Source organism: Paramisgurnus dabryanus, chromosome 16 (assembly GCF_030506205.2).
Source record: "Paramisgurnus dabryanus chromosome 16, PD_genome_1.1, whole genome shotgun sequence".
Lineage (NCBI taxonomy): Eukaryota > Metazoa > Chordata > Actinopteri > Cypriniformes > Cobitidae > Paramisgurnus > Paramisgurnus dabryanus.
The window spans coordinates 16688647-16710064 of record NC_133352.1 but is presented as its reverse complement, the minus strand read 5'-3'; the positions used below and the strand labels follow the sequence as shown (position 1 = coordinate 16710064).

The 21418-nt window shown below is 37.2% G+C and overlaps 1 protein-coding gene across 2 annotated transcripts in view; it reads left to right on the top strand.

Moving 5' to 3' along the window:
• The window catches only part of pcdh11 (protocadherin 11), a 208747-nt gene extending 187711 nt beyond the window's left edge, over positions 1 to 21036 (top strand). For both annotated transcript variants that reach the window (XM_065271715.2, XM_065271714.2), the window contains one exon: positions 17510 to 21036. In XM_065271715.2, the coding sequence (XP_065127787.2) occupies positions 17510 to 17907 (398 nt within the window). In that variant the 3' untranslated portion in view covers positions 17908 to 21036. The remainder of the gene's footprint in view (positions 1 to 17509) is intronic.
• Positions 21037 to 21418: the final 382 nt, after the last annotated feature.

The window sequence follows — 21418 nt, the reverse complement described above, 5'->3', positions numbered from 1 at the left end:
ACCCTACTGGAATACCTTGTAGCCTATCTGCAGATGTTCTTGCTAAGTCCAAAATACATTTCTAGGGGCTACCCATGGTAACCGAGTTCAAATCAGCCACCATGGAGAACATCCCAGCTTTACAAACTGATATGAATGGCGAGTGAGTATTCGAATAGGCATTGCATGGCTCTGTCTGTGCCCTTACCTCTAAAGCTTCCTGTAATCTCTCACACATATTGCTTCATCCATCTTTGTTATCTCTTCATAAGAGCGCAGTCTCAGTATACAAGGTGGATATTTTACCACAAAGAAATTGTTTCCTTTCTTACATTTCAAAACGCATTACCCATTGAACATGTCACTACACTGTCAGATCACACTGCATATGCAAATGTTGCCTTTTACTTTGTTTTGGGTGAGTTGAAGTTTTAAGCAAATTATCACTTTAAGTATTTATATGAATGCTGTGTATATTATGCATTATAAAACACGCTGTATTCTGCTATTTCTTTTCTTAAATTATCGTTATAATGCATTACAGTTCCTGTTCTTGAATATACAGTATATACATGCAGTACAGTGCATTATTATAACTCATTTGCTGCTTTCTTTTGGTAGTATCCATAAAAAATAGTTTTGGAACACAGACCAGCGTTTTGGCATGCTATCAATCTATTTTAAACAGGGTTTTGCACATAATTTATAAGTTTTATGCATGCAGTGTTTATGACCTCATATTAATTGAGATTCTACAAGGAATATTTATACTTGCATTTGCATTTATAATGTAAAATTATTTATCACACTGCAGGACCTCATACAAATAAACAAGTGGAGCTAAAAAGGTGCTTTAAAAACTAAGATTTGAAATAATAATGAATCACAGCAGCTTAAATATACAGAACACTTTCCCTATACATTTTGCCTTAAACTCTTGATGTTGAAAAACAGTTAGACTGTACCATAACATTGTATTTGTTAAAGGGTCATTGTGACATAAAAGCACGGTCAAATCTTACGTTTCAAGGAACAGTTGTATTCCATAAAAAATAAAGTTAATATAATGACTATTTAATTTAAACAAAAACTGTTGATACATGACAGTACTGTATTTAAAGAGACGAGAGATGTCTTTGGGACAGCATATTCTTGCTAAGACACTGCCTTCATGAGCAAGGCCGAAGTCCACTTGTCTCCAATTCTCAAAGCTTTTCGAAGAAAAATGCTTGCTACAAACAGTTTCGATGTAGATAATGGCCAACCAAATGCCCCCAGCCACAGTCTAGCACTGACAGCAACATGGGAAAAAGGCAGGCATCATAAATGCTTATGAAGCGGTCATGAATACTTTAGCAAAACATCTCTTTATTGCAGTGGTGTAGTCTAGATTTTTGTAGTGAGTATACTGTGATTTTTCCCTCTCACCCTTATGCTCACTCGTCCTAGAGCGACACCTCATAAGCACCACCACACTCACAGATGCATACAGTAAAGTCATGTAACTTAGAGCATTCTGAAAGTGTACTCATAACACATAAACTGAATGTGTTATCAACATGTCAATTTATTATAAGAAAAAAAAGACTTTAGAGCCAATGGGTTTACAGCTGGGGAAACTGGACTGATTTTTAGACTGGTTTAGTGTTAATCAACATCTAAGTCAGGAACAAAAGTTACTTAACTGTTAATTAAAATTAAATAAACTGTTTACAATCTTCAATCCGTGGCAAACACATGCATTGAAGGAGAAAAAAATATTCACTCTTTCAATAGATATTATCTGACAACTATATGTTTTTAATTAATACACATTTAAGATGACCATGAATTAACTATAATTTGCATAGTCATTGATATTAAAGCTTATTTTTTTGCATATAATATAAGCATTGTCTAAAAATGAAAATAGGCTTATACTTAATTATTATTACAAGACCATCCTGTAGCCTAAAATTTGCAAGTCTAAACTGAACATCAACGCAGACATGAATTTCCTCACAGAAGTTTAAGATCATATACATCTTGTCAAGATGATCTTGAACGCAGATATATAAATGAACACAGAGAAGGAAAGTTTAACACTGTGAAGCACAAGCAAACATGCAGAGGAACTGAAGGCAGCTAAAAACCATCAGGATATTATCACGGGCTTATTTTATTGCATTTGGAGCCTTACCTCCAGATAAAGTAATAAACTGGACTGATGATTTAAATGTTGTACTCACATGTGCGTTGTAAGCTCTATGGATTTTATGTTGCAGCACTGCTTCACTCGTTCACTTCTCAGTGTCGCGTGAGCACCTACACTGCAGGTTCGACTTCATTTGGCGCTAAGCAGACCTCTTGGTGATGTCAAAGTACCGCGAGAGCGATTCAAAGCAGATTTCTCCATGTGATAACTGGAGTCGCTCTCGCGGTGCTTTGCTGTCACTTCCCTGTGGCGTCACACCAGTCTGCTCCCCAGTCACTTTCGCGTCACTATAGTAATTTGATTTCATAGAAATTCATACGCCGATCGGATCGCGCAGTTCGGCAGGAAGTATATAGCCTAATATGTATTTCAACCCGCTAAAGTGGCAAGTGTAGCATGCTAATGATCAGTGCTTCACATCTATATTATGACTAAAAGTTTAAAAATATGTCACAAAACCATGCTGTTACACATCCTCGCGCTATTTTTAGTGGGTATACGGAAATCCTTGACCATTTCTAGTGGGTATACGGCGTATACCTGCGTATCACGTAGACTACACCACTGCTTTATTGGATAAGAACACACAGTGCCATCGATGAAATAGTACAGGTCATTGCCATGCCACAACCTGTGACATTGACACTTTAAACCATAACCAGTTTTCTAAAATATGCAACACAACCACATGTGTATCAAGGATAATTCCACTTTCATAAAAAATCTTATTTCTGATTATTATTTACAGTGTGCATTAACTAATGTTAACAAATACAGTAAAACCTTATTTAAAGTGTTAAATGTTTTGGAAATGTGTATTATAAGACATTATAAAACTTACATAAGGGTTTCATCAAGTTTTGTACTTTTGCACATTTCATATTTGATCAGAATTAATTTATTTCTCTACACATGCTGCTGGCCCATGTACACAATAAGTCCCTTTGGCAGAGAGGCAAAGCGCAGCATGGATCTTGTAGCACTCTCTGTGTTATTATCATGATCAGTGCTGATTGCTGATTGTTATGGTGTTTTCACCTCTCGTCTATTCAGCCCATGCTGCGTGTTTGGCCAGTGCTGATTGTGTTGATGCTAACACCCCCCCACCCCTCCTCTTACCTTCCTAATGGAGTAGAGGCCTGAACACAGAAGAGGAGATGAGAGCCGCAACCCCACAAGACATAATGAACGCCGAACAATCAAAACCATCAGTCTACGGGAGAGACAAAAAATCAAAAATGTCAAGTAGCTGTATGAGTACAGCATGCCCGATCTTTCCTCCCCCTGAAAACAGCTTCAATTTCTTTTACCTCTCATTCCCATCTTAAATCGCATGGAGAGAGGGATGTTTGGAAAGATAATGCATCAGCTTCTTGTTCTTTGAACTTTTGAGTGGCAGCGTGGAGACTTTTTTAATTTATATATTTATTTCCAGAACAGACACCGAATGGGATCTTTTATTTGTTGCTTGTTTTTAATCAAAGCCAACAAAAGGAAAGACAGTGGAGAGAGTTTGACCCGCTGTGTTCGGGGGAACAACCTCTTTCTGTGGTCACTTTGTCCTTGATTTTCTGTTATTTGTGTTGCTGTTTTAATCTCAGCCAAGTCAATAATATTCTTTGTTGTCTGAAAATGGCGTGTCGGAAAAAGCTCTCTTTCTTTTGTTGAAATTACCTGCCTGTGACTTCTCTCTCCTCGGTACTTGGGGATGAAGTAATCATTAAATGTTGTTTTCTGGCTGCAATTACTTTCCATTGCATCGGGTCAAAAGCAGCATGGATAGAGGAGAGAGCGAGGTGCGGTGGAGTGGGGTGTGGAAAGAAGCGGACACGGAAAAGTTTGATACTTAAGTGACAGCGGTGACATTTCTTTTTCAAGCTTAAATGTGTTATTTTTATAAAATTAACTTACGTTTTTGGAGAGTTCAGGAAATGTCAAGTTGGTCATTTAATTGTTAAATCTTCCAGCCCATTACATTCCTTAAAAACATTATTTGAAATGTTACAGAAATGAAAATGAAAAAAATCCATCACCATCCCTTTCACTGAGTGACTTGCACAGTATGTGGGCCTTGTCGAGAGCCCGGCTGATATACGTACAGCAGCAAAGACCTGCAAACTCGTCATTGTTATTCAGCCACTGTGGCTGCTATAATTAAACAAATCATTTTCCCATTGCTGCAATGTGAAATATGCACCTTGATTTTAACTCTGTTGAGATGCTGTCACCAGACTTCGCCCTATTGAGAGGGCAGGAATATTTTATACTAGCCAGTTCATGAAATATAAACACTCAAAATTGGTGCTCAATAGTATCAAAGCTCGTAATCATAGGGGAACCATTTTAAGCACTAAAGAGCACCTATATTAAACCACTGTAGGACCATAAGTGGTGCTAAAGCATGACTATAGCACCACTTATGGTTCATTATAGCACAATATGGTTCTAGACAGATGCTACACAGGTTCTACATAGGTGATGTTTATCACTAAAAAAAATGGTTTCTCTATGATTATGAGGTAGTGAACTACGTGTAGTTCACTACCTCATAATCATCCCAGGAAAGCCACTGAGGTTTTTATTTCGGTAAATTAGATGTGGTTTCACATCTAATTGGCTGTGAAAATGGGTTTAAGTAAATTAAGCCATATCAAAGAATTTAGAAAAACATCCCAATTCTTTCCAAACCAACAAATTTAATTGTGCAAAATAAACATTCTAACTGAACAATTAAAAAAAGTATTTACAGATTTCAGTAACAAAGACTAGTTGTTGTTGTTGTTGTGATAAACCTGTAATGTATGACAACATTTTTAGAGAGTGTGAATGCTGTAATACTGTGTAGGCTTGCGTATTGTGAATATGCTCGTGTTGCAAACTATATCTGCCGTGCAGGTGTGAAAGATGATAAACAAGTAGGGTATTGGAAAGAAACAAGACTGAACAATTGCCAGGCAAAGTTGATGCATTCGCATTCAAGTTGCTCCTTTTATTGCGAAGAAAATATCCATCTTTTGTGCCAGATTTTCATTCGAATACTGGAGCCGAACATGTGCTGCCCTGAAGTTTAGCATGGCGCAGTAACAGATGGTTGGATGTGTACTTTACGTATTTGGGGGGGCCATTATTCAAAAACATACTTCGTTGTCTGCTGGACCCCAGAGCAACTCAGCTGTGCAATAGTGAATTACAGCTTCCTTCGAAATTGTCATGCTGTTCCCAACAAGGGGATTTTACATCATGTGCTGTGTATGAAATTTCACAGCTCTTCATTTTTCAAATTTCAATCAAGTCATTAATTACACTGATTAACACACTGAAATGTTTTATCAAATTTTTGTTAGTTTTATCTACTTTTTTAACTCCAGTGTATTTGTATATTTTTATACAAAAATTTGACTGTATTTTTGGTGTGTCCTGTGTATAAAAGGTTTTGAGGTACCTCCCTTGCACTTTAAAAATAGGCAATTGTAATAAATTAGGGTATTTACTTCATTGTAAATACAGTAGTGGGGAAAAAACACTTCAGTTAATAACATGTAAACAATTTAACCATTTTCAACCTAAAATTTTCCCTTAACAGTGGTCAAATCATTGAAAGAAAAATGCAATTATTTTAAGGTGTTACCAATTTAAGTAAAAGTTAGTGCAACTTTCACTTTTTACAATGTTTTTAAAGGGACACTCTTTTTTCGAAAATAGTCCCCTATTAAAAGTAACTTTTAAGAGCAGGGGACAATTTTCGGGTGCTGTCTAATATCATTGCACCTGCTGCAACCATGGTACGGCAGCAAAGTCCTTGATTATTACGTCAGAATGAGAGTATAGTTCCTAGAAATATTGGCATAGAAAATCACAACTTTTAATTTTCCGTCGGAAAAGAAGATTCAAGTTTTAAATAGGAAAAATATCGGAACTCTTTGGTCATTTTTGAGCGCAATGCTAATGGACTAATCAGATTCAATAGATTATGCTAAACTATGCTAAAAGTGGTACTGCCAGACCCGGAGATTGGCTAAATGGATTCCAAAACTGTAAAAATCAAGTGTTTGACTCTAGGGGAGCTGGAAAATAAGCCTTTTCAAAAAAGTGTCCCTTTAAAACTTTTTTTGCAAAAACAATTCAATTTAATGTATTTGTCACGTACACAGTAACGCACACACAGTATACAACGTGCAGTAAGATGTATGTCTGGTCAGCTAAACTTAGATTATGCAAGCAATAGAAAGAGGTAATAATATACAAAAGAGCTACAGTATAAACCTTATAAAAATGAAAAGTATACCATTCAAATTACAGTAGGAATGTAAAAAAAATGGAATCTAACGGATTAAACATGTATATGAATGAATTAGGAATTAAAGGAGGAATCTGAGTTAAAACTACAATTAAATTACATTATAAAAGAAATATAAAAGTATATGCAGAATGTGAACAGGATATTGTCTTAAGCCAGGGGTCTTCGACGTTTATTGCGTCGGGGACCCCTTAGATGAGAGAGGCATGGAGCAGAGACCCCCTAATACTAAATGTGTAAAACAGAGATATTTAAGTAAGCAGTAAAGTACGAGAGGCTGCCTTTTCGTATTAGGCACAACGCAAAGTGGAGTAAAGTACAACTGATGTCCAATCAGAATCAAGAACTGTTTTATAAATAGAAACAAACCATATTGTCCCACACTATATATATATATATATATATATATATATATATATATATATATATATATATATATATATATATATATATATATATAGCCATACTATATTAACATGCATAATTTTTTGTTAAAGTAGATTTTGTTTTTATATGAATATATGAAAATGAATGGGGCTCATGATCGGTTTTATTTTTTAAACATTCTTTGAAATATACCTTTGTGGTTATCAAAGTAAAGACTTATATACAGGTTTATAACAACATGAGAGGGAGAAAATTATGACAAAATGTGTGAACTATGCTTTTAAGCAGTTTGTAGTTGGATAAGATGGAGTAGATTTGTTTTGTTCTTATGTTTTTGTTTATTTATGTATGTATATATTTATGTATGTGTGTATGTATTTATGCTTCTATACATGTCTGTATTTATACATTTAAATGCAGGTGCAAATTACTAAATGAAAATAAAGCATTATAAATGTATTTGTAAGTTTTGTATTATTTATTTATAAAGCAAATAATAGTAATAAATAATAATAATAATAATAATAATAATGGGGTTAAAACAGCATTGCAAAAATAACCCAACAAATTGGTTATTTCATAACCCAACTAATTGGGTAAAACTTTCTACCCAATGCATTGGGTTAAAATAACCCAACAATGGGTTGGTGCTATAGTAACCCACCATTGGGTTATTTATTGGGTTATTTTTAACCCAACTGTTTTTAGTGAGTAATAATACATTTTATTTAGTATTGTATTTATTTTATTAAAATTAATAATAATAATAATAATAATAATTTAAGGTATTTGGAGTGTAATATATTTTTATTTTACTGTGAATTGGACAAGGGCTTTCAGTTTATAAAGAAGACTGATCATGGTGAATGGCACAAAGACTGTCTGTTCTGGTGGAGATAGAGGTTGTGCTACTTTATAATTTTGAGGTGTGTTGCCTTGCTCGTGTATCATCATTGTCACGAGTTTAAGTAACGCAGGTTTATTTTCTGTATAGCTTCATATCAGACTCAGGAGAACAACATGCAACGAGTCCGAGCGCATCTCTTTGGGGAAACTATTTGAGAGGCGGATTTCAACCTGACTATGAAACTTGCACAAAGCACCATCACGGCGCGCGTTTTATTCATTTTGTAAAATCGAGCGATAGTTTTGTCCCAATTTAAAATGCAGACGCGGTGTGGTGTCATTTGCCTGTTGAATTAGTGCTTTAAATCTGAACCGCATGAAACAGCCGTCCAAGTTCAGAAATTTAGATGAGACAACATGTCGCAATGATTCTAAAATGACATTCTGAAAGAAAGACACACATAAGATTTACCTGTTTTATGATGACTTTTCTGTCGCTACTGCTGCTTCCTGAGTGGACAATTATAATCTTTAGATATTTTATTTTGGTCCGCTGGCTAAACTGAACGCGCGCCTTCAAACCTATGCGGCCACGCACGTGCACAACTTAAAGGGGACATGTAACGTTTTGGACATATATTTTACGTTTTAAGCAAAAAATTGCTTGTCGTTAAACATCATTTGGCGGACCCCCTGCAGTTCCGTCACGGACCCCCTGGGGGCCGCGGCCCCCGGTTGAAGACCAATGTCTTAAGCCGCCTTTCCACTGCACACGAAATACAGACACGATTGTCGGACTTCACCCCCTGTTTGCAGTCACAATGAAGTTTTAGTTTAATCATAACGTGTGAAAAGCTCATTCCAGCTCAACAGGCTTTATTCCAATATTTACCGTAGTGGAATAAATAAATGAACGCAAATTAATGAAACAATAATTAGCTTTGCATATATGAACAAAGACTGCCAATATTTTTATAATATATCACATATCAGTAATCAATCAGGTTGTTTTAAGGATTCAAATGTTACTGATAAAGGTTAACAAAAAGGGTTAATAATTCTTACCCTGACACACAGATTTTGATTGGAATACACTGAAATACATCACTTCCAGTCAGCATATCTCATGCGGTGTAGTCGCACAATTTCACATTGTTTTACGGATCCAACCCTCAAAACAGATCCGAAAATTACACATCCGCAGATGGTCAGCACCTCACGCAGCCCCTTTGCGGCTCTCCATAGGAAATGAATGACTTCCGGTTTATTGGCAGTCATTTGTCGTGTACAGTGGAAAGGCAGCTAAAGCTGCAGGGAATTATATGCATAAATGTTAAGGAAGCAGAGCGAAGTTCAAGTGTAATTCTATATTTAGTATAAAATTACATAAAGATATTAAAAACACTGTCTGACAGTCAACTCTGTTATTTGATTTTAATCACAAACAAGTAATACTGTAGGCTGTGTAAATGTTTACACCACCCTGACTTTGATTTGACATTTTTCAAATGAAGACTTCAAAATGATATTAGGAAGTTTTCCTAAAAATATTTTGCAAGGTTTAGCAACTTGAGGATCTCAGAAAGTCTCAGAGCTCTCAAGTGCATAAAACACACTTTATGGCTCCATGCATTCTGGAATTTCCTTAAAATATTGCAGTCTCTGGAGTGTTGCATGCCCCTGGCCTCCGGTTGTAATTTATTTTTGCGATGCATGTCACAGTTTACATCCCACTGTACATTTGTACATTTGGGACTTCATGAATATATAATAGCAAAGAGCGGAACGAAATCATATGGATCTCCTCTGCAAAAGTAAAAGTGTAAATCACTCATAAGCAGCGATGAAATATGAGAGTGCTGTTGGAGTGCGGCTGGTGATGAAATGCATCTAGCCTGCAGTAAGTGGCCTTTCCCTGATTCATGAGAATGAAAAGTGGGGCTCTTATTTCACCTGATGGTTGTGTCCAACCCTTGAGTGAAAAATGGCATCTTTCCCCTTGTAAAACACCCATGGGGTTAAATAGCTCCATTATTATTAATGACCATCCTTTTGCCAATCTAGATGTAAAGTCAGAGGGGGTGTATAATGAAATGATAAAGTCAGAGTAATTACAAACTCAATTATTATCTTTCAAATGTCATTTTATGGATTAGTTTGGAGCTTGTGCCCTTTATTAATTTATACTGTACATATATCCGCATATGCTTGCATGTTCACATGTGCACATCTGCAGTACTCACAAATATTTATTGGAGTGGTGCTGCTAGCATGCTGTCAAATGTTAAAACTGTAATCATATCTTTAACTTAGCATAGATATTCTGTCTTGTCTTCACTGTAAAAAAATTCCGTAGAAATTGCAGCTGGGTTGCCGGTAATTTACCATAGATTTAAATTTATGTTTTTTACTGGCAAAATTTTGTTCAAAGTTAAATGAACATTAAACATTTACAAGTCTTTGTCTTTACATAGTAAAACTAAAAAAACAGCATCAAGCAAAACATTCTGGGAAACAAAATCTGAAGCAAAAAACAGAAAAAGGTTGATGATGATTTCTGGTTCCCAGAATGTTTGCGTGAGGCTGTTATTGTATAGTTTTATTCTGTAAAGATAAAGACTTGTTAATATTTAAAATGTATTTAACTTTGAACAAACCCTTGCCAGTAAATAACATAAATGTAAATCTACGGTAAATTACCGGCAACCCAGCTGCAATAAAATTGTAATTTCTACGGAATTTTTTTACAGTGTTGGTCTTTTTCTTCCCCCCATGGCTTCCAACTCCACTGACATCAAGAGCGCCAATTAAATGCATGTAAAATCCGCATACATGGCTGAAATGATACTAAACTTTGATCAAATATGCCACAGTGTGCCCCCACTGTGGATATGTTTTGGCTCAGTGAACTTTATTAGAACTCATTACTTGATCATTTGCATTTCTGAAACACAACTCTTAAACTTATACAGTGTTTCGAGCTCTTGTCAAACCCTCATTTGTGCTATTCAACAAAGACTGATGTTTTTTTTCCTTTTATTTGTGCACCAAATGCAATAAGCTACACTGAAGGGTAGCTTTAAAAAATCTGAAATGAAACATATTGCTGATAAAAATTAATTGATATGATAGTGTATAAAGTACTATTACAAAAACAAACAAACAAAATAATTATAATAATAAAATCAAAAATAATACCTTAAATTATTAGTCCATTTCTTAAAAAAAAAACAATCCAGATAATTTACTAATGGACTTTAATGGACCCCAACACGTAACAGTTTTAATGCAGTTTACAATTGCAGTTTCAAAGGACTCTAAACTATCCCAAACGAGACATAAGGGTCTTATCTAGCGAAATGTTTGTCATGTTTGACAAGAAAAAATATGCACTTTGAAACCACAACTTCTCGTATATCTCGGGTCATGTGACACGCCAACGCGACCTCACTCAATACGTCATGACGTCAAGAGGTCACAGATGACTAATGCGAAACTATGCCCCAGTGTTTACAAGTGTGGAGAAAGTGGACCATTCCGACGTTGTTGTATGTGGAATGATACAAATTAATGTCTTTGTGTCAGTTTATTGTTTAAAATGGTCCGCAAATGTGCGTTTCATATATGTAACACGTGACCACGGCATTACGCAATTACGTAAGGTTTGCACTGGCGCGTCACAGGCCGGAGATAGATGAGAAGTTGTGGTTTAAAAGTGAATATTTTTGTTGTTTCGCTAGATAAGACCCTTATGCCTCATTTGGGATCAATTGGAGTCCTTTGAAACTGCAATTTTAAGCTGCATTAAAACTGTTATCTGTTGGGGTCCATTAAAGTCCATTAAAATTTGAAAAATCCTGGAATGTTTTCCTCAAAAAACATAATTTCTTCTCGACTGAACAAAGAAAGACATCATCATTTTGGATGACATCGTGGTGAGTAAATTATCTGGATTTTTTTTTTTAAGAAAATGGACTAATGCTTTAATACCAAAAATTTCAGAAAACAATTTATTAAATATTTCCAATACTAAATATTTCTAGTATTTTTTTTTTATTTCATACAGTAACACTGTCAAAAAATAGTCCTACACTGTCACAGGGGCAGTACCCTTTAAAATGGTCCTAAAATGTATCATTAAGGTAGCAATATGTATACATTTGGGGTAATAATATGCACTTTTTTGGACCAGTATGTACCCCTGAGGTACTAGCATGAACACAAAAATGTACTTTTCGAAGTTGTACTGCCCCAGTGATGGCTATGGCTCTTTTTTCTGACAGTGTACGATGAAACTACAGTAACAGTTAGCAACAATATCTCAGTGGATCACATGCTGCAGTTTTTTCACTCCTACTGGTAGTCAAGTGCCTTACGTTGCCGCTCATTAACTATTCTTAGAACGCTGGACATGCCCACATTGCGTCACCAAGGGTCACCGTAACTCACGTTGCCTGTAATCACCACCTCTCAGTGAAAATGACTTACTTCGGGCCGCTTGTTGCAGCAGATCGCTGTCAGTGCGTACGCCCCCTTTGAAACCTGTAATATACTTTTGAAGCAAAATTACATTTAGTTCATTAAAATTCAAAGCAGAATTCCCTCTTGTGACATAAAGCCCACCGCTTCATGCAGAAACATGCTGTAGGTGGTACCAAGCCTGGTTTCTTAAGCTCTACAGCCGAACAGATAATGTTTAGACAGGAGGGTGAGCGAGAGAGAGATGATGTTCTATATTTATGCAATTAGCCCACTAATTGGTAGTAATGGGTTTGCACATGCTAACATAATGACTTGAGTAATCATCTCTGTGGCATCCTTGATGTAAATCCCATCAAGATATATTCAGGTCGTGCTGCTTTGCTTAACAACCCTGTCACAAACTGTCATTTGTGCGTGTTGTCTCTCTCTTCAGCCTGTCCTTGTCCTGTTAGCTCTGTTTTATTCTGGTTTCTGGCCGTCTGTTATCATGGGAACAATTAACAGTGTCTTGGACGCTATGATGAAGGCCCACTAAGGTATAGCGTACATATGGGGCCTGAGGGACAGAGGCCTCATTCATAAAAACTTTATTGTCGACCCCATTCATTCCAAAAGTGGCCTTGGTTCATGTCCAGAAATGTTGATAGTATACTTGTTTTAGTATTTTTTCTTGGTAATGCCATATGTTACATCCTAAGCTAGTCTTTATTGCGTGTGTTAATTGTTTGTTTTCACAAACACTACAGGAGTCTTTCTTCTTGTTATTTTCTCTCCCTAAGGAGTGTAGATGTCACATTTAACAAACTCCACAATGTTTAGCTTTCAGTACTCACTTTCCAACGTGTTAAGTTTGTGGGTTAAAAAAAGACTAACACCTTTTTATTATGTTTAAGTTGGAAAAGTTAAACTTGGTTATTTGAACAAAAGACAAGGCAATTGTGGTGTAAAATGGTAGCTATCTGAATACCGGCATGCATGATGATCTCTGACAACAGGGTTGGATAGTGTTTGCAAGGGAAGATTGAAAATATCTTCAAGCAGTCGCAAAACCGCTGTAATTACGAGTCTGAATCAACAGAGGCCAGGATCAATAACCGGCATTTTGGCCATTTTGCAAAATGTTTCAATCTGCAGACAATTTGCTTTAAATGTGAGCTGTTATTAGAACCCCTATTACTCTTGGAGTAAATAGGTCTGACATTTTAAGAGTACATTTAGTGATAATGTAAATACTCATTTAGCCCACAAAGCATTCAATTGTGCAGAGCCATCAGTTGGAGATCTTTGTGATAGAATTAAAAATATTTTACCCCCAAAAGCGAGGTTTTCCGACAAGCATTTATGCGTGTCGAGACCGGAGCGCGTGGGGTCTGATTCTTTTTTAAAAGCTCAACGGGAGAGTAGCGATTCTCAACGAATACAAAAAGCACTTAAACAACATCAGAGCGAGTCTCTGCCTCCGGCTGGCGAAAGCATTCAGCGCTGTCATACACATCAGTCAAGCTATACCAGTCCCTGCGGAGGAGAAACTGATATGGACTACATCTTTGGAGCTGTTTAATGTGAAATATCACATGCAAAAAATAGTAGCTCTCCTGGCTGTTGACATTGTGCCGCTGACAGCTCGTACTGTGCCTTTCCAAAGCACCGTGCGGCTCCAAAGCACCTTTCACATATAATGTAATTACACACACACAAGCTTCACTGTTTGTGCTGATTACCCGCGACACACACACACACATGCTCGCGCTGCTGCCAGGCTGACAATGTCTGAATGATTCTGAGTTGGGCTGCTACATGCGACCGAATGCATGAATCTTTCCACCGTGGCATGATGCGCTTGGTCCTCAAAAGAACAATGGCTCGAAAAGACACCTCCAATTTTCTAAGCAGCTCTGGGCTGATTTACAACAGGCTCAGAGAGCGACCTGGCCAAGACTCATTCTGCTTGCTCAGAGAGTGAGTGAGCAGCATCATTTTTCCTTAATGAAGTTAGTGACCCTTTGAAAGGTGACACGTTTACCGCTCCACTGATTTATGCACTGATGCTCTGAGGCAAACTGTAGCAGTGCACACCAGGAGGATATGGCCACATCGCTTTCTCTCTCTATATATTTCCCTCTTGTTTTGTCTGTCTTCGTTTTCTGTCTGTCTGTCTACATGTCTATGTGTCTACCTACAGTATCTACCTACCTATCTATCGGTCTTTCTGCCTGCCTATACCTTTCTATATATTTATCTGTCTGTTTGTCTGTCTGCCTATCTGTCTGTCGGTCTGCCTTTCTGTACCTGTCTATTTATTTGTCTGTCTATGGCCACATCCCCCTATATTTTTTGCTTACTTATCTATCTGTTTGTCTGCCTGTCTCTGTCTATATGTCTATCTATCTACCTATGTACCTGTCTATCTGTCTGCCTTTCTATACCTGTCTCTTTATTTGTCTGTCTGTCTGTCTATGGCCACATGCCCCTAGATTTTTTGCTTACTTTATCTATCTATCTATCTGTCTGTCTGTCTGCCTTTCTCTGTCTATACAGTATGTCTACCTATGTACCTGTCTGTCTGTCTGCCTTTCTGGACCTGTCTCTTTATTTGTCTGTCTGTCTGTCTATGGCCACATGCCCCTAGATTTTTTGCTTACTTTATCTATCTATCTATCTATCTATCTATCTATCTATCTATCTATCTATCTATCTATCTATCTATCTATCTATCTATCTATCTATCTATCTATCTATCTATCTATCTGTCTGTCTGTCTGTCTGTCTGTCTGCCTTTCTCTGTCTATATGTCTACCTATGTACCTGTCTGTCTGTCTGCCTTTCTGTACCTGTCTCTTTATTTGTCTGTCTGTCTGTCTATGGCCACATCACCCTAGATTTTCTACTTACTTTATCTATATGTCTGTCTGTCTGTCTGTATGTCTGCCTGTCTTCGTCTATATGTCTATCTATCTACCTATGTACCTGTCTGTCTGTCTGCCTTTCTGTACCTGTCTCTTTATTTGTCTGTCTGTCTGTCTATGGCCACATGCCCCTAGATTTTTTGCTTACTTTATATATCTGTCTGTCTGTCTGCCTTTCTCTGTCTATATGTCTATCTATCTGCCTATGTACCTGTCTATCTGTCTGCCTATCTGTACCTGTCTATGTATTTTCCGTCTGTCTGTCTATGGCTACATCCCCTTAGATTTTTGCTTAGTTATCTATCTATATCTCTGGCTGTCTGTCTTTTTGTCTATATGTCTACATATCAACCTACCTATCTATATGTCTGTCTATCTATTTATCTGTATGTATGTCCTTCTGTCTGGCTGTATGTCCATATGTCTACATATCTATCTACCTGTCTGTCTGTCTGTCTGTCTGTCTGTCTGTCTGTCTGTCTGTCTGTCTGTCTGACTGCTTTATTGTACCTGTCTATTTTTTATATGTCTATCTGTTTGTCTGTCTGTCTGTCTTTCTTTGGCCATATTGAAACACACTAGATTTTTTGCTTACTTATCTATCTGTATGTCTGTCTGTCTGCCTTTGTCTGTCTGTCTTTCTATGGCCACATAGAAACACAAGTCTTTCTATGGCCACATAGAAACACACTAGATTTTTTGCTTATCTTTTGGTTTGTCCTGTCTGTTTTTTATAAGATATTAAATTACCATTTTATCACTTTTAATAAATTGGTACTAAGGTATTTTAGGTAATGTACAGCATAAGATCTGTTCACACAGGTGACTTTTAGGTGTAATTCATCACATTAAATCCAAAAATAACAAAACAATTGTCTTCATAATGTGAATGCTATTCAAAAGAAACAAAAAGGAACGGTAAAGTACAGAACTCAAACTTTCTTATCTCATTAAACCTGTCTTGACATCACATGTGAGAAGTGCCAACATTGTTTAAATGTTGAAATGTTTTGTTTAAAAATGTGTTATTGTTGTATTATTTTTCTTTCGTGGCCATCAAGGTCTCCCCGATATTATTGTGTTACAATAGCAAAATATAGTTTTTTTATGTGTGTATTTATATGTGCATACATTTTTATTTGTGACCCTGTCTGTGAAGTCCAGGATAAAGTCTCATGATCTAATTATAAGATTAGGAGCATCAACGATCAATGATTTCACTCATCGGTTTCACACTGATTTTAATCTTTGACATGGCCATACATGGTCATTATTAAATATATCAAGGTTGTATTTTCACAAAAAGTTCTTAACATTATGTAGGTTGATTTTATATAGAAAATAGTAAATTACAAAAAAAATCTTTGGCTGGGTTTTCACAGGCAGGGTTATATTTACGATACATTGTTGTTTTTATGATTCGAAGAGAAATACAGTATACAAGAAATCGTTAACTATAATGGCTCATGCTAGAAAATAAAAATAACCCATGCATGCTAAACATGTAGTGCAGGAAAATCAGACCTAGTCCCTTTCAATTATTTCTAACATCTTTACTTATGCAAATATGCTAAATTATTTCTACATGACAGCTTGGAGTGGAAGCCTGCAGGAGCAAAGTGATGTTCAGGCAGGGGTTTCTTTTTTTTTGCTGGGTTAAGATATACATGCGACACTGCGTGGCTGCTGGTTGCGCCCGCAAGCGCTGTTTTACATTCTAATTATTGGAGTTGACAGCTTTTATGACTGGGGCTCAATAGGGAGGCCTTTTCTTGGCACTTCTCACATGTGATGTCAAAGCAGGTTTAATGAGATAAGAAAGTTTGAGCTCTGTACTTTACCGTTCCTTTTTGTTTCTTCTGAATAGCATTCTTTGTCACATTCTTCTCACAGCTATGCTTAACATGTTTCATATGTGTCAAATATGGTAACAAGTATGTGATATGAATCACAATACCATGATTTCGTTCAAGTTCCTTTTGATTAATCTTAATTGACTGGTTTAGTAAGGTGCGCCACATTGACAGTGATTAAAATAAACTATGTTTTTTAGCCTTTCGTTAATTCTTTAATCGTAAAAAGCCAATCTTAGATACAAACAACAGAGGTTTTTTCTAAAGATTTAATTAAGCCTCAGGGAATTCACTGCATATTGTAGGTAAACACTTAGGACAATGGGGATACCATTTAAATTAAAAGAACCAGTGTTGTTTTTCCATTACAACATGAATTAAGGATTTATCACTGCCTTTCATGTTTCTAAAAAGCTTACATGTCTCTTTCAGATAGCTGCAACTTTATCCTATAGGCCTTTTGTGCAATCCAAATGCTTTAACAATGACTAAACATTGCATTGATTTTGTCTTCCGCATTCAGTTTCTAACTGAGCCTCTCCATTTGTCGTTTCATCATCCACAGCTATCGAAGTCAACCTGCAAAAGGCTCTCGCCGAGGCTTCGGAAACCTGCACCCAGGAATGTCTGATCCTGGGTCATTCTGACAGTTGCTGGATGCCTCCAGCGTTGACCCAGTTCCAAACGTCAGGTGCCGCCACTCTGCCCTCATTCGGTTTTCAACAAAGCTGGATGCGGGGGACCATGGCTGATGGACGCCACACCCTCGGCAGGTCAGTGCCCAAAGATGACCTGGACAAAGGGAGCAACCGGCCCCAATTCTACAACACTCTCGACAGACACTGCAGCAAGAAAGAGGATCCTGTAAAGGTCATCCCTCTAGCCAGCTTTTCCGCTACGTCCAGCCCCCAGACGTCTGTGAGTGGAGGTTCCTCGGCTTTTATGAATGAGCATCAGCTGTAGACACGCCACGTCGGTACGAGCACCCGCCATGGTTAGGGCCTTGAAAAGGAATAGCTGACAGATTCTGATGACTATTAGCATCTGTCACAACTTTCACAACGGTGATGTGATGTTTTTAAAGGACAGAAGCTTTCGATATCCTCCATGAAACTGAGTACGTGTACAGTAGACAAATGGTAGATATAGACCAAAGTAGCTCCTCAAGTAAAAAAAAAAAAAAAAATTAAGTAAAAAAAATGGTGTATGTGTCTATTTGTTAGTGAAAGATTAGTGGCAAAAGCTTTATTGTGGATCAAATGGGATGATTTGTTTGCTTTTGGCGTCTCTTGAATGCGACTTGATATAGTGAAATACTTTAAAGTGTATGCTACTGAAAGACGTAATTGTATCCGTTTACATGCACGCCAATATTCCAGTCAGCTAAGGATCTTTAATTAACAAATTGAAAGTCCAGATTCCCAAAATTTTTTTGCGTACTGCTTCAATTGGTGCTCACTAACAGCCATGGCGATTGTTGTTTTCCTCGTCCACTACACGTAAATACGGACACACTCGTAAAAGAAACAATAAAAGTTAATTCCCAGTAAAACTTAGACCCTGAACCACATCCTGGAATATTATGATGCATGTAAACGTAATCGATAAGGTTAAGTGTTTATGTGGTAACGCTGGGTGACTGCAATATTTCTTTGGCTTAGGTGGGGTGCATCGATTCTAGCCGCATTTTCTAGCTGAGTCACTTTTATTCTGGTGATTTTAGAGACCCTTGTTTCTTTCCCCTGAATGTGCTGCTTTTACAAGCCAAGCCTTTCTGCAAAAATTCGCCTTGCTCAGTGTTAACACATAGAAACTTTCTTTTTAAATGAGGTTTTTCTTCTTAAACTTTGACGCTGGCTTTGTCCCCCCTCATGTGCTTAAAGCCATCCTCTGATGTTCAGTATGTTGGTAGCGTCTGACACCCTTTCTCTCCCATTATAAGCAGCCCACTTGTTTTTAACATTATCTCATTAGCTGTGTCTGGGAAGGCACAGACATGGCTAAAAAGACATCCTTTGTTTTTTATCTCCACTATATCATCTTTTCCTCTTGATATATACAATTTATGCGCCATAATAAGTGCTATGAGAATCTCCCAATAGTATAATTACTTTGATCAGTAATCACTGCACTGGCTATAGAGGCAGAACACTGCTTTATAATAGTATAATTGGCTACCTTTTGTGTGCGCGTGTGTGTGCTTATTACTTAAATGGTGCGTGTTTAAGCATTCAGATGATTTGTATATACAGTATAATGATGTCAAAGAAACAGCCTTAAGATTTAGATGTGCATTGTGTGAATGAAAAAACTTCAAGATGTAAAAGTTTGCATACAGGAAAGCTTATTCAAATAACAATTCCCAGCATCAGGTTATCCCACAAAGAGACTGTGCAAGGTTGAGAAACCAGTGCAAATTTAATTCGGGTTTCCTTACTATATTCTGATGACACAGAAATATTTGCGCCAGTGATCCAAAAAATTACTTCACTATAAGATAGTGAACACGGCAGCGGCAGGAAGTTTGCTTGCAGTGTGGCACAGCGCGACGTGTTGCTCTTTGATGCGAGACAACTGACAATCACCCCAGCAGATGTTGCATCAACAACAGTACCTTATAAAATCTCAAAGACTTTCTTCATTATGATAAATAATTGCAATGTGGGAGTCTATCGAGGGAAGCAGGCCAAGCCTCGATTGTCCGCTAGCTGTGACACTATCGTTCGGACAAGATTATTGAGTGACAGTGAAAAGATGTTGACCCAACTCTCCCCCGTCCAATCTATAAGGTCTGATAGACTTGGCCCATGGTGTCCGTGTTGCAAAATCTCTGCTCCTGTTCATTTTATCACATCACAGAAAGTGCAAACTTACAGAACAAAATGAATTTCAGAGCTCCCAATGATTAAAGAGATCGAAGAAGCGAGCAATGTAATTCTGTTTGTGTATTCTGTTGGAAGTCCTTTACATGTTTAAAGATTGACATACTTGAAGATAAACATTTACTGGAATAGTGGAGCAGCTATATTAGTGCCAAAGCTTTACTAAGTAAAGAGACAAAAAGATATGTGTGAGAGAATAAAAGGGAACGAAAACAAGAACATTTGTGATAATAAATGCATAAAAGGTCTCTATGCATGGTTAATCTACCCCCTAGCACTTTTGTACTTTTCTAAAAAAGTTCGTTCCCCATTCCATAATGTAAACAACCTTGGTAATGAGGTATTTCTTTTCCTTTGATATTTTTGATACGTTTTGATTTCGATATTACATGGGTGGAAAATATTATGACAGCTCCTCTCGGTAGTGCCGCATCTACATTTGCATGTGGTTCTAGTTGACCTCTGCCGCCTGCTCGTGTTGCGTGTTCACTTCAGTCCTGCTCCGACACTAAACAGTAGCTTTGTGCTGTCATCCGGTCATCTCCCTTGGGTTACGTAATAGTTCGGATCTTACGCTGACGGGAATGAAGGATCATAATGGCAGCACTGTTTCAGCACATTAACACACAAATCAAACCAGTTCTCATCATTACCATGAAAAACACTGAAAGTGTACATAAAGATATACTTAACAGTAACCCCGGGACATGAATTTTAACGCACCATATATGTAAACAAATGGAAATGTGGTTTATATTTACTGAAAACAGTTCAATTTATCTATAAAAGACGACCGTGGTGAAATTTATGAGAGGACAATCTCTGTTGTAATGTATTTTAAACATATGCATACTGTATATTATTATATGTGTGAGCGTGTGTTTGTGTGTGCGCGCATGTATACTGGCATCAAACTGGCTAGATAATGTACTATGTACACAATGCGTATCTTGTACAGAACCTGAAAAGAAAACGAGAACTGCTGATATATTAAATCTGCTTGTGATTTAAACATCATTTGTTGTATTTCACATTTACTTTTTTGCAGGTGAGCTTATGAGCCAACGATTAAGCACTGTTGAAAAACAACTCAAGTGCCGTATATCTTGACATACCCCTGTAAAATACTTTTAAAAAAAAGAACAGGCTCATTTACATTTGGTGTAATGGTTTTCTTGTCTTGAACTTTTTCTTGAACCATTAAATATTGTGAACCTTTGTTGTGTGTCCTGTCATTCATCCCTTTTTCTCGTACGAGGTGAATAAAGCCTTGATGTTGAAAACAGGTTGAGAATGGTTGAGAATACTAACAAAGAAGAAGAAAGAAACACAGTTCGGTTATGAACCTCCTCGACCAGCCTCCATTAGGGAAACCGAACGACTTGCATACAAAACACAGAGTCTATTTGCAGAAAATGCAGAGGGAACTCTGATTAAGTCTGTCTGCACCGACAATAGCAGTTACGCGGCTGTTAAAGGCATTGATTCAGTAGGAGGTGGAATTCCTAAACGCATCTGAGAGATTTTAGTAAAAAGGGAAGAGGCCACCTAGGTGGTTTCAAGAATAATTGGTGAGTCTGGGCATATAACCG